This window comes from Camellia sinensis, chromosome 10 (genome assembly GCF_055761805.1).
Source record: "Camellia sinensis isolate YWXY chromosome 10, ASM5576180v1, whole genome shotgun sequence".
In the NCBI taxonomy this organism is placed as follows: domain Eukaryota; kingdom Viridiplantae; phylum Streptophyta; class Magnoliopsida; order Ericales; family Theaceae; genus Camellia; species Camellia sinensis.
The window spans coordinates 114256907-114270637 of NC_138970.1; the positions used below are offsets into that span (position 1 = coordinate 114256907).

Consider the following 13731-nt stretch of genomic DNA (forward strand, 5'->3'; position numbering starts at 1 on the left):
TGATCATTCCAATCAAATTGTGCATTTTTCTGTGTCAACTACGTCAATGGCATAGCAAGTTTTGAAAAATCTTTCACAAATCTACGATAAGAACCTGCAGGCCCTAGAAAACTTCTAACTTCTAACACGTTGGTTGGTCTTGGCCAATCTACAATGGCTTCGATTTTCTGTAGGTCAATAGAGATACCATCCTTGTTGATTACATCTCCAGAAATGCCACACTGTCAAGCCAAAATTTACATCTGGAAAATTTTGCATATAGCCTATTTTCTCTTAGAGTCTGTAACATGGTTCTCAAGTGATTCTCATGATCTTCCTTGCTTTTAGAGTAAATCAAAATATTGTCAATAAATACAACAACAAATTCATCCAGATATGATTTAAACACCCTGTTCATAAGGTCCATAAAGGCAGCAGGTGCATTAGTCACCCCAAATGATATTACCAAAAATTCATAGTGTCCATATCTAGTTCTGAATGCAGTTTGCTCTACATCTCTTGCTTTAACTTTTAACTAGTGATACCTGGAACTAAGATCTATCATGGAGAACACTTACGCTCCCTGAGGTTGGTTAAATAGATCATCTATTCGAGGCAATGGATATTTGTTCTTCACAGTTACCTTGTTCAACTCACGGTATTCAATACACAGCCTCAAGGACCCGTCTTTCTTTTCACCCCAAGGTGACGTGCTCGGATGGATAAATTTCTTGTCTAAGAGTTCTTGGAGTTGAACTTTCAACTCTTTCAGTTCAGAAATTGACATTCTATATGGGGTTTTGGAAATCGGTTATGTTCAGGGTACAACATCGATAGCAAACTCAATTTCCCTATCAATTAAATCTCTGGGCAATTTAGTTAGAAATACATCAGGAAATTCATTTACTATAGGGATGTTCTCTACAATGGGATTTTCAGAAGTCACGGTCAAAACACAACACATATACCCTCTACATCTCTTCCTAAGCAATTTAACAGCTTTCATGGCAAAAATCAAGTATGGGGGAGAAATCACCCCATTCCCAGTGAACACAAACTCAGGTAACCCTGGTGGATGAAATATAACATACTTATTCACACAGTTAATAGTTGCATAGTACTTCGTTAACCAGTCCATACCCAATATGCAGTCAAAATAATCAGTTCCCAAAGGCAACAAATCAGCATACAACATCACATCACCAATCACAATATTACATGCCGGATACACACACGCACATACCATAGAGCCCCAAGATGGTGTAGATACAGATAATGAATAATTCATGGATTCTAAGGGTCTAGTTAATTTCTGAGAAAAAGCATGCGATACAAATAAATGCATGGAACCAAAATCAATTAGCCCATAGGCATTCTGAGCACAGATAAATATTATACCAGACACCACTGACTTAGTATTCTGTATATCCCCAAGTACCAATGCAAACACTCTCCATTGCCTTAGCGTTTCATTTACAGTACTACCCCTGGCATTAGTTCTCGCATTTGACCTTGCTATAGAAGCAAACCCGGCTGAACTTGCCGCAGGACGGTTAACATTATCGGATCTCAATGGACAATCCTAACCATGTGGCCAGTCTTGCCACACCGAAAACATGTACCTGATGTACAATAACACACACCTTTATGCTGCCTTTCGTAGTTGGGACAGTTCAGAATCAAGCCACCATTCTGACTAGAGCTACTAGAGGATCCTGTATTTTGCCTTTTTGGAAATGACCGACCTTTCTTGAAATTGAATCTGGATCTTTTACTTCACCATTCTATGGTTGGTGCCTTGGCTTGTTTTATTGTTGCTAGGGTGGCTTCCGCCATTATTGCTCTATCCAAAACTTCCATATAGGTAGGCAACTTCAAGACCACTACTTGATCAAACACTTCCAAATCCGAGTCGCCTTCAAATTTCCACACCTTTTTGTAATCAGTATCCACCATGTGTGGGGCAAACCAGGCCAACTCAGTGAATTTGGCTTCATACTTGGCTATAGACATCTTACCCTACTTGCGTTCTTGAAACTCTGACACTTTCTGATCTCTAAAACATTAGGAAAAGTACTTGTTACAGAATATCTCATTGAATTGAGCTTATGTCATATCCCCATTGTTAGTTCGAACTAATAACCACCATCGCCGGGCTTCATCCTTTAAGGTGTAGGTGGCCAAGAGTACTTTCTGCGTCGTGGAGCAACGAAACACTTCAAATAATTTTTCCATTTTGATCAACCATGTTTCCATTTTTAAAGGTTTAATACCACCCAAGAAAGTCAGCGGTTTCATCTTCATAAATTTCTAGGTCAAATTTATAAGATCATTGTTATCCGGCTCAACATGGATCAGTGGAAGCGGAGGAGGTAAGGGTTGTTGCCTTTGTTGCTGTGCCATTGCTTCAGTTAGGGCTGCGAGCATTTGCTCCATTCAGCTCATGTGAGCCTCTGACGATTCAATTGTACTATCACTTCTTGTATTTTCCATTGCTATAGGTAAACCGAACACTTATGAACATCGACAAATAGTTCGTTTCACAATGTTTAGAGATCATTCAATCACGGTTGATTCAATTCTATTTCAAGTATTCATGGTCACTTTCAACTTTCTCATATACAGAAATTAGTATTCACACTCACACATGCAGATGAGATGCCCCTATGCTTACTAGGACACCCTACAGCTCATATGGACTCGTGTGTGCAGTATAACATGCGCTCTAATACCACTTTGTCACGACCCAAACCCACCCCTATAGGTTTAGCGTCGTAACCGGCCAGTAATCCTTAGATTATCAAAGGCCTTTGAACAAAATAACTTATAATTAGGGACTACAGAAGCAAATATAGAAGCATGCATAGTCCATTGAGTTGTGGAGACGTATATGGGACATAAATTTTAAACCTTTATACGCATATACGTGATTTCATATTGCAGTAGTCTCTCATTACATTCATTACAGATATAGCCAAAAAGGGACTTAGCCCAATATACAGATAACAAAAAAATTGTTTATAACACAAAAAGAAAACAAAGCCTTTACATTCACAAAACATGACCATAAGATGTATGGAACCTCCACAGGAGGCACAAAGGCTGCCTAACAAAAACTCTCTAGGCGGTCATCACTGAGCTTGGCCACGCTCCTGATCACCTACATACATAAATAATAGAGTGAGCGGAAGCCCATTGAATAATAACAAAGTAAAGAGTTTAATGAATGATGTCCATCTTAGATTTAAAAATCAGAGTTTATATTAGAAACAGATTCTTATGCATATTCAGATTTCAAATCAGAAACAGATCTAGATTCACATACTTGTCTAGAAATCGTAAACAGTTATAGGTGGTATATTTATTAGCTATCATATAAACCTAGTCTTGAGAACCATATGTATAGTCGGTACAGACGGCCATAAAGGTCCATATCTTACGCCATGGTATTGTTACCCCTAGGCAAGGGCCATGTGAATATACCTACCAAAAAAAGGGCCATGTGAATATAGGCCTCGGTATTGTTACCCCTGGGCAAGGGCCACGTGAACATAGGCCTCGATATTGTTACCCTTGAGCGAGGGCCACGTGAATATGAGCCACGATATTGTTGCCTCCAGGTGAGGGCCACGTGAATATAAGCTACGGTATTATTACCCCCGGGCGAGGGCCACGTGAACATAAGGATGCCACAAATACATTTCAAAAAAATGGACATTCATTCACGATTCATAAAATAGGGTTTCAGCAAACAGATCATATCATTTTAGTCAGAAAATACTTATAATCAAACATAGCTTTACAGAGTTATTACACAGATGGCTCCAAAGCAAACAGACAAAGTGGACAGATCAGATAACTTGCGGTGCATGACGTGCACAGATACAGAACGGATAGGTACATAATTATACACCCGGAATCATTAACTTAGTTCTTTCTTACATTGGTGTGTTTTACCTACAATAACCCGACCTACTTCTATGCTTTAAAATTTTAATTATGTGTCTAACTATATGCTTGATGTGAAATTCTATGCGAAATTGTGTTTAATTATGTGAAGTATCTGATTATGAGATTATATTTGTTGGTTGTGGGAAAAATCTGTTGAAATTGAGACATTTAGTCAAGAAATTGGAAGCCTTAGAAGCACGATAACCCAAAATTGACTTTATAATTATGATCAACATGATTTTTAGGATATAATATCAAGTTTTGTAAAAATTTGATTCGTAACGAATTAATTGGAAAAATTTAGGCTCAACACTCCTAAGACTTATACCTTAATAGATATAGGGTCTTATAAGAATCTTAGATGACTTGGTGACAAAAATATCTCCTGAGAAAGACAGAGAAAGTGCTAGAGAAGAAGAGAAAAGAGAGGAGGCTTCAACAAGAGTGAAGATTGAAGAAAATGAGGAGAGTTTTAAAGATTAGAGTTCAAGGTATGTATAATTTAACTAGAATATTCTTACCTCTCTTTCTCTCTAATTGATTTGAGAAGGAAATCTTTACATTCATGTAAGCTAGGGTTTGCAATAAGAGTCTTGCTTATGATAGTTTGTTGAGTTGAAGGATGTGGTTAAATTGAAGGATGATTCTTGTGTCTTGGGCTATCTTGAACTATGTTGAGAGGAATTACCTCTTATTCTTTAGCTTTACATGCTTTGAAGTCACACATGCATATAGATGTTTATATATATTTTTTGATAAACCAAGTAAGATGAAAACATAAAAGATTTGGATTGTAGATATGAATTTAAAAACGGTTATGACCTAATTATGCTTGTAATTCATGTTTATTGTGATGATATATCACAAAATTTAGATAATTTTCCCTATTTTGGACTTTGCAAGTGTGTTTGGTTAGTTGGATTTTGTCTAAGTTTTGGACTACTCAAACAGAGCATACAACCAAACATGCGGGACCGACAGCCGCACGTGCAGGAGGCACAGCTGTACGTCCAGAAAATGGGGAAGGAGAGTTTCAGATTTTGAAATAAAGGCACGTGCGAAGCCATACGTATAGCACACCTTCCCGCATGTGCGGTGGAGGACTTCCGCACATGCGGCCCAAGGGAAAAAGTTCTGTTAGCTTCTTTTTCTCTATTTGACCCTCTGGAACTGTTAATATGTGCATTTGATCCTTCTAAAATGCTTATAATTAAATGAAAATTTAATGAATCGGGTATTGAATGAGAGAAAAGGGTTAAAGAAAAGTGACTTACTTATAAGTTGTGCGCTACGTGTAGGTCATGTGCAGGAAGGGACTGTTGCCCATCCACATCACTGTGAGTAATAGTAATGTAATGTTATGTTTCATTTACTTCCGGTGATTATCATTTGTATATCGTTACTTGTGAACGACATATGTCTTGATATTGTGGATGATTGAACTGAAATGATTGAACAATGGCATTAACATGGACCCGAGGTCGTTTTGTTTCTGTTACAATAATGGGCCCAAGACCGTTCTGACACGAGCTACTTATTATTGGTGGCCCTAAGGCCGAGGAAGATGGAGACATGTCGATGTTCTGTCTACCCTCTAATGTTCCGAGTAGCTGTTGATATGTTGGGCCTAAGAACGTTCTGTATTATGTTGGGCCTAAGGCCGTTCTGTATGATGTTGGGCCTGAGGCCGTTTTGTATGTGAATTTAGGACTAAGACGAGCACATGTCTTTTAATATTATATTCATCGCACCTTATGCTTATTCACATGAACTTCCTTACATTGCTATTATTCACTGAGCTTCGCTCAATTTATATTTATGTATGTTTGTTTAGGTAATCAACCTAGGGGCAAGCCCTAGTTCAGCTCCAACAGCCTTTTCTTGACGCCGTTATGTCAAGCCAATTAAAGTGAAGCCTTTTTGCCTTTTGTAGAGTTTCCTTTCATAGCACACATTGTTAGGTCATTAATGCTTTTGTCAAACGTTGATTATCATGTATAACTTTTAACTCTCAGACATTTTTGGTTATATTCCAATTTATGGGGCTTGTGTATATATATATGTAGATGTGAACTATGTATGTATTATGACATGTGATGAAAATTTTTTGAGATCCTGGCATTTAAACATTGCTCAACAGGCGTATTATTTGAATATTAGAATTGCTTCCGTTTTAGGCCCTGATATTGTATGAGATGCTTATTAATCATTTATTTGTTCATTTGGTTTGAGGCCTATGTGCAGGCCGGTCATGTCCAAACTTTCAGGGGCAAGTTTGGGTGATGACAGTTGGTATCAGAGCATGAGTTACTATCTCACACACGAGTCCGTTGAGCTTTAAGGAGTCTAGAAAAGACTTAGGTTACATGCATGTAATATCTGGTGCATACAAGTTGATATATTTAGCAACGAGATTTGTATATGCAAGGATCAACGACATGTATTTCAAAATCATTGCCATCCATGTCTATATGTGTATCTTTTGTGTATTATAATCTCTTGCTATGTAGATCATGGTAAGGACAAGGATGGATGATCCGGAGAACTTTACCGCTGCACGGTTGGATAGAATGGAAAGGATGATTATAGAAATGGCAAAAACTTTGAGGCAGCAACAACAACCACTGCCACCACTAGTGCTTATACCACTGCTAGTGGTGCAAAACCATCAGGCTGAAAACAGGACAATTACACTTACGAAAGAATTTAAGAAGATGAAGCCGCCTTTATTTAAGGAGGGAATTGATCCAATGAAAGCAGAGGCATGGGTGTTGGGTGTGAAAAAATTGTTCGAGGTCTTTCCATGCACTGAAGCTCAGAAGGTACAACTTGCCGCCTTCACTCTTGAAGATGAAGCACATAGGTGGTGGATGCTTACGAGAATTGAACATCAAGGGTTGACTTGGGCCTGATTTCTGGAACTCTTCTATGACAAATATTTTCCGCAGTGTATGCGAGATAAGAAGGTAATTGAGTTTGAGACTTTGAGACAAGGAAACAAGACAGTTGTGGAATATGAAGCTCAATTTATAGAATTAGACCGTTTTGCACCCCATATGGTGGACACGGACTATAAGAAGGCAAGATATTTTGAAGGAGGATTACGAAATGCCATTCTCGACCGGATTAACATGTTGAAATTACCCACCTATGTTGATGTATTGGAAAGAGCAGTAATGGCTGAAGGAAATATTGCCGCTCATAATCGGATATCCGAGTGGAGAGGGAAGAGGCGGAATACTCAAGCACCAAGGGGATTAACGGCTCCACCGAGTAAGAAACTGAATTCAGGGACTTCGAGTACTTCCACCTTTACTCATGACTCGGCACCCATTTGTCCGGATTGTGCAAAGAGACATCGTGGGACTTGCTTTTGGGTAGCAGGGGCATGTTTTAAGTGTGGCAAAACGGGTCATTTAGTAAGGGATTGCCCTCAAAGAGATCAACAAAACAGGAATAGGACCACTACCAGTTCGGCCGGCTCAACTCCAACTCCAACTCCAACCACAAAGGCAGCTGCAAAACCCACCAATGCTAAAGATACCGCTAGGCAAGGAAGACTGTTTGCGTTGGTTCCAGGCGACGTGCAAAATACTAAGGTAGTAGTATCAGGTACATTTACTATCAATGGTCACTCCGCTCATGTGTTATTTGATTCAGACTCTACCCACTCATTTGTGTCAAAAACATTTGTTCGTCATTTAAATAGACCTATGGAACCACTACCTTATGTGTTGTGCGTGTCTTCACCTTTGGGAGATTCTATGGTCTCTACATCTATTTACCTTACATATAAACTCTTAAATGTGGATGTTCGGGTATATGCCAACTTGCTGCCTCTTGATATGGCTTACTACAACATAATTTTGGGGATGGACTGGTTAAGTGAGTATCATATGACTATTGATTGTATGTCCAAGCAAGTTACTTTTCACCCTCCGGGACAGCCAGAGTTTACTTTTAAGGGGCATGGGGTGATTTCTCCACCTTACTTGATTTCCGCAATGAAGGTGTGCAAATTATTACAAAAGTGGTGTTAGGGGTATTTATGTAGTATTTTGAAAGGACAACCAGCAGATGAGTGTGTTGATACAATTCCAATCGTCCGTGAATTTCCAGATGTTTTTCCGAAGGAATTATCGGGAGAGCTAGTGGATCGTGAAATTGAGTTTATAATTAATGTAGTGCCGGGAACACAACCCATTTCCAAAACTCCTTATAGGATGTCACCGGCTGAGATGAAAGAGCTGAAGGTCCAGTTTCAAGATGTACTCGACAAAAGGTTCATTCGCCCAAGTACCTCACCTTGGGGCGCACCGATTCTTTTTGTAAAGAAGAAAAATGGGACTCTTCGATTGTGTATGGACTATAGGGAACTGAATAAAGTAACAGTCAAGAATAAGTACCCATTGCCTAGGATTGATGACTTATTTGACCAACTACAAGGGGCATAAGTTTTCTCGAAAATCAATTTAAGGTCTGGGTATCACCAACTGAAGGTCAAAGCCAAGGATGTTGAGAAGACTGCCTTCCGAACCTGATACGGACATTATGAATTTTTGGTTATGCCGTTTGGGGTTACTAATGCACCGGCAGCATTCATGGATTTAATGAATCGTGTTTTTAAGTCTTATTTGGATGAATTTGTAGTTGTGTTTGTTGACGACATTCTCATTTATTCGAAAGATGTGGAAACTCATGAAAACCACCTCCAATTAATTTTTCAGACACTTCGGGATAAGAAACTATATGCAAAATTGAAGAAATGTGAATTTTGGCTACAAGAAGTGGGGTTCTTGGGACATGTCATAACGAAGGGAGGCGTTTCTGTGGACCCACACAAGATTGAAACTATTGTGAATTGGCCAACTCCTACTAATGTGACCGAGGTGCGTAGTTTCTTGAGATTAGCCAGGTACTACCGAAGATTTGTTAAAGGCTTCTCTAAAATTGTTGTACCACTTAACCAATTGACTCAGAAGGGTGTTTTGTTTGAATGGTCGGAACAACGGGAATCTGCCTTTCAAGAATTGAAGATAAGGTTAACTACAACACCAATTCTTGCCTTACCATCTCGCACCGAAGGATTTGTGATTTATAGTGAACCTTCTTACAAAGGATTAGGTTGTGTACTCATGCAAAATGGAAAGGTCATCGCATATGCCTCTCGCCAACTTAAACCTCATGAAAAGAATTATCCCACACACGACCTTGAACTAGCCGCAGCGGTCTTTGCTTTGAAAATATGGCGACATTATTTGTATGGCACCACATGTGAAATCTATACCAACCATAAGAGCCTCAAATACTTCTTTACCCAAAAAGAGTTGAAAATGCGACAACAACGATGGTTAGAGCTTATTAAGGACTATGACTTGCAAATTCATTACCACCCCGATAAAGCTAATAATGTTGCAGATGCTCTTAGCCAAAAAGGTATGGGAAATTTGGCAAGTTTGTTCATGAGACAGAAGGAGTTACTACTTGATTTGGAAAGAATGAACGTGGAAATTGTGGTGCATGATCGGGATGCAATATTGGCAGCAATGTCAGCACAACCGGCACTAATTGAAGAAATCAAGTAATGGAAAATGGAAGATGAGTTTTTAGGGAAGATTTGAGATGAGATGGAAACAAAGCCAAGACCCGTGTTTGTCATTGAAAATTTGGTGTTAAAATTTCAAGACAGATTATGTATTCCCAATGTGCTAGAAATTAAGAAGAAACTGATGGAGGAAGCACATGCCTCAAAATTATTAATACATCCCGGTAACACCAAGATGTACCAAGATTTAAAGCAGAACTTTTGGTGGCCGAGTATGAAGAAGGAAATTGTGGAATTTGTTTCAAAATGTTTATAATGTCAACAAGTAAAAGCGGAGCACCAAAGACCGGCAAGTTTACTTCAACCTCTTCCAATCCCAAAGTGGAAGTGGGAACATTTAACTCTGGATTTCATTGTGGGTTTACTGCGAACTCCCCGAGACATGAATTCCATATGGGTCATTGTAGATAGGTTAACTAAATCCTGCTATTTCCTACATGTGAAAACTCAATACAATGCAGATAAACTTGCTATGATTTATGTGAATGAAATTGTAAGGCTACATGGTGTTCTAGTTTCGATTGTGTCAGATAGGGATCCAAAATTTGTGTCAAGATTTTGGAAAAGTTTACAGGATGCTATGGGAACATAATTGAAATACAGTACAGCCTTCTACCCTCAAACAGATGGCCAATCCGAGAGAACAATACAAACATTAGAAGATATGTTACAAATGTGTCTTGGATTTAAGGAAGTTAGGAAACTTATTTACCGTTGGCGGAGTTCGCATGCAATAATAGTTACCACTCAAGCATAGGAATGTCACCCTATGAAGCCTTAAATAGAAGAAAATGTCACTCCCCCGTGTGTTGGGCTGAAGTCGGTGATAGATCGTTGTTTGAGTCTGGGATTGTGCAATTGACGACAGAGAAAATTAAGACTATTCGAGAAAGGTTGAAAACCGCTCAAAACAGGCAAAAGAATTATGCGGATCATCGACGGAGGGATTTAGAATTCCGGGTGGGAAATTATATTTTTGTGAAAGTCTCTCCGATGAAGGGACACCCAAGATTGGATAAAAAAAAGGGTAAGTTAGCACCTCGATATGTTGGTCCGTTTCAAATCCTAGAAAGAGTAGATCCAGTAACATATCGCGTTGCTCTTCCGCCAAATATGTAACAGGTGCATAATGTGTTCATGTATCTATGTTACGGGGTTACAAGATCCGTCTCATGTCATTGATTACCGTCAGATTGTCTTGGATGATAACTTGATCTATGAAGAAAGACCGAATCGAATCTTAGACCGACAAGTGAAACAATTACGAAACAAAGTAATTCCAATGGTGAAAGTTGAGTGGCAAGAACATTCCGGGAAAGAAGCTACTTAGGAACCAGAAGAGGAAATGAAACAACAGTACCCAGACTTATTTTCAATTTAAGGTAAAACAAGTTTGAGGGACCAAACTTATTTAAGGGTGGGGGGGAGTGTAATAACCCGACCCTCTTCTATGCTTTAAAATTTTAATTATGTGTCTAATTATATGCTTGATGTGAAATTCTATGTGAAATTGTGTTTAATTATGTAAAGTATCTGATTATGAGATTATATCTGTTGGTTGTGGGAAAAATATGTTGAAATTGAGACATTTAGACAAGAAATTGGAAGCCTTAGAAGCACGATAACCCAAAATTGACTTTATAATTATGATCAACATGATTTTTAGGATATAATATCAAGTTTTGTAAAAAATTGATTCGTAACGAATTAATTGGAAAAATTTAGGCTCAACACTCTTAAGACTTATACCTTAATAGATATAGGATCTTATAAGAATCTTAGATGACTTGGTGGCAAAAATAACTCCTGAGAAAGACAGAGAAAGTGCTAGAGAAGAAGAGAAAAGAGATGAGGCTTCAACAAGAGTGAAGATTGAAAAGTTTTAAAGATTAGAGTTCAAGGTATGTATAATTTAACTAGAATATTCAAACCTCTCTCTCTCTCTCTCTCTCTTTCTATCTCTAATTGATTTGAGAGGAAATCTTTACATTCATGTAAGCTAGGGTTTGCAATAATAGTCTTGCTTATGAAAGTTTGTTGAGTTGAAGGATGTGGTAGAATTGAAGGATGATTCTTGTGTCTTGGGTTGTCTTGAACTATGTTGAGAAGAATTACCTCTTATTCTTTAGCTTTACATGCTTTGAAGTCACACATGCATATAGATGATTATATATATTTTTTGATGAACCAAGTAAGGATGGAAACATAAAAGATTTGGATTGTAGATATGAATTTAAAAAGGGTTATGACCTAATTATGCTTGTAATTCATGTTTATTGTGATGATAAATCATAAAATTGAGATAATTTTCCCTATTTTGCACTTTGCAAGTGTGTTTGGTTAGTTGGATTTTGTCTAAGTTTCAAACCGCTCAAACAAAGCATACGACCGCACGTGCGGGACCCATAGTCGCACGTGCGGGGCTCACAGCCACATGTGCAGAAAACAGGGGAGCAGAGTTTGAGATTCTAAAATAAAGGCACGTGCGGAGCCGCATGTGCGACCTAAGGAAAAAAATTATGTCTGCTTCTTTTTCCCTATTAGACCCTCTGGAACTGTTAATATGTGCATTTGATCCTTCTAAAATGCTTATAATTAAATGAGAAGTTAATGAATCGGACATTGAATGAAAGAAAAGGTTTAAAGAAAAGTGACTTACTTATGAGTTGTGTGCTATGTGTAGGTCACGTGCAGGAAGGGACTGCTCATCCAGATCATAGTAAGTAATAGTAATATAATGTTATGTTTCATTTACTTCCGGTGATTATTATTTGCATATCGTTACTCGTGAACGGCATATGTCTTGATATTGTGGATGATTGAACTGAAATGATTGAACAATGGCATTAATATGGACCCTAGGTTGTTTTGTTTCCATTACAATAATGGGCCTGAGGCCGTTCTGACATGAGCTACTTATTATTGGTGGCCCTAAGGCCGAGCGAGATGGAGACATGACGATGTTCTGTCTACCCTCTAATGTTCCGAATAGTTGTTGATATGTTGGGCCTAAGGCCGTTCTGTATTATGTTGGGCCTAAGGTCATTCTGTATGATGTTTGGCCTAAGGCCGTTTTGGGAGTGAATTCAGGACTAAGACGAGCACATTTCTTTTAATATTATATTCATCGCACCTTATGCTTACTCACATGAACCTCCTTACATTGCTATTATTCACTGAGCTTCGCTCATTTTATATTTATGTATGTTTGTGTAGGTAATCAACCTGGGGGTGAGCCCTAGTTCAGCTCTGACAGCCTTTTGTTGACCCCGTTGTGTCAAGCCAATTAAAGTGAAGCCTTTTTGCGTTTTGTGGAGTTTCCTTTCATAGAACACATTGTTGGGTCATTAATGCTTTTGTCAAACGTTGATTATCATGTATAACTTTTAACTCTCGAACATTTTTGGTTATAGCCCCCCCCCCAAAAAAAAAAAAATTATGGGGCTTGTGTATATATATATGTAGATGTGAACCATGTATGTATTATGAGATGTAATGAAAATGTTTTGGGATCCTGGTATTTAAACACTGCTCAATGGGCGTATTATTTGAATATTAGAATTGCTTCCATTTTGGGCCCCGATATTGTATGAGGTGTTTATTAATCATTTATTTGTTTATTTGGTTTGAGGCCTACGCGCAGGCCGGTCACGTCCAAACTTTTCGAGGCAAGTTTGGGTCGTGACGTTGCCTCTTTTTCCTCATTATTCCATCTTAATTAGGGCTTAGGAATGCCTAGGATGCAATGAGGATGCTAAAATGTATTTAAAAACTCTTAACAAAAATTGCTGAAAACAGGGGTTTCGCTCGAGCAAGCATGCCAAATATGAGTGATCGCTCAAGCGCAACTTCTCTGCTCGAGCGGTTTGTAAACGTCTGCAAAAGTAATGGTTGTGTGAATTTCACGCTCGATGGTCGCTCGAGCGTGAGACTTAGGTCCTCGCTCGAGCGCAACTCTTGTTGCTCGAGCGGTCTATAAAACATGTTAACTTCTTGAAGCATGCATTTCACACTCGAGCGGACTTCTAGTTGCTCGAGCGGAAGTGCAAGATCACAGAGTGGTCGCTCGAGCGCATAATCTGTTGCTCGAGCGAAGAGACAGAATTTGGAATTTCCAAATTGCTCTGCCAATTGCAAAACTTAATTTCAAAGCTGCAAATCATGGTATTTTGGGCCAAAAACTTGAGGAAACTTAT

At 38.6% G+C, this 13731-nt stretch overlaps 2 protein-coding genes across 2 annotated transcripts; one reads left to right on the forward strand and one right to left on the reverse strand.

Moving 5' to 3' along the window:
- Positions 1–796: 796 nt before the first annotated feature.
- Positions 797–1267, reverse strand: LOC145800625 (uncharacterized). The gene has a single exon (XM_082890339.1). It carries the CDS (start codon positions 1265–1267, stop codon positions 797–799), a length of 471 nt encoding a protein of 156 aa, XP_082746465.1.
- Positions 1268–6458: 5191 nt separating this feature from the next.
- On the forward strand, positions 6459–9515 carry LOC145800626 (uncharacterized). The gene is made up of 3 exons (XM_082890340.1): positions 6459–6752; positions 6879–7839; positions 8581–9515. Exons 1-3 carry the CDS (start codon positions 6459–6461, stop codon positions 9513–9515), a joined length of 2190 nt encoding a protein of 729 aa, XP_082746466.1.
- The last annotated feature ends 4216 nt before the right edge of the window (positions 9516–13731 follow it).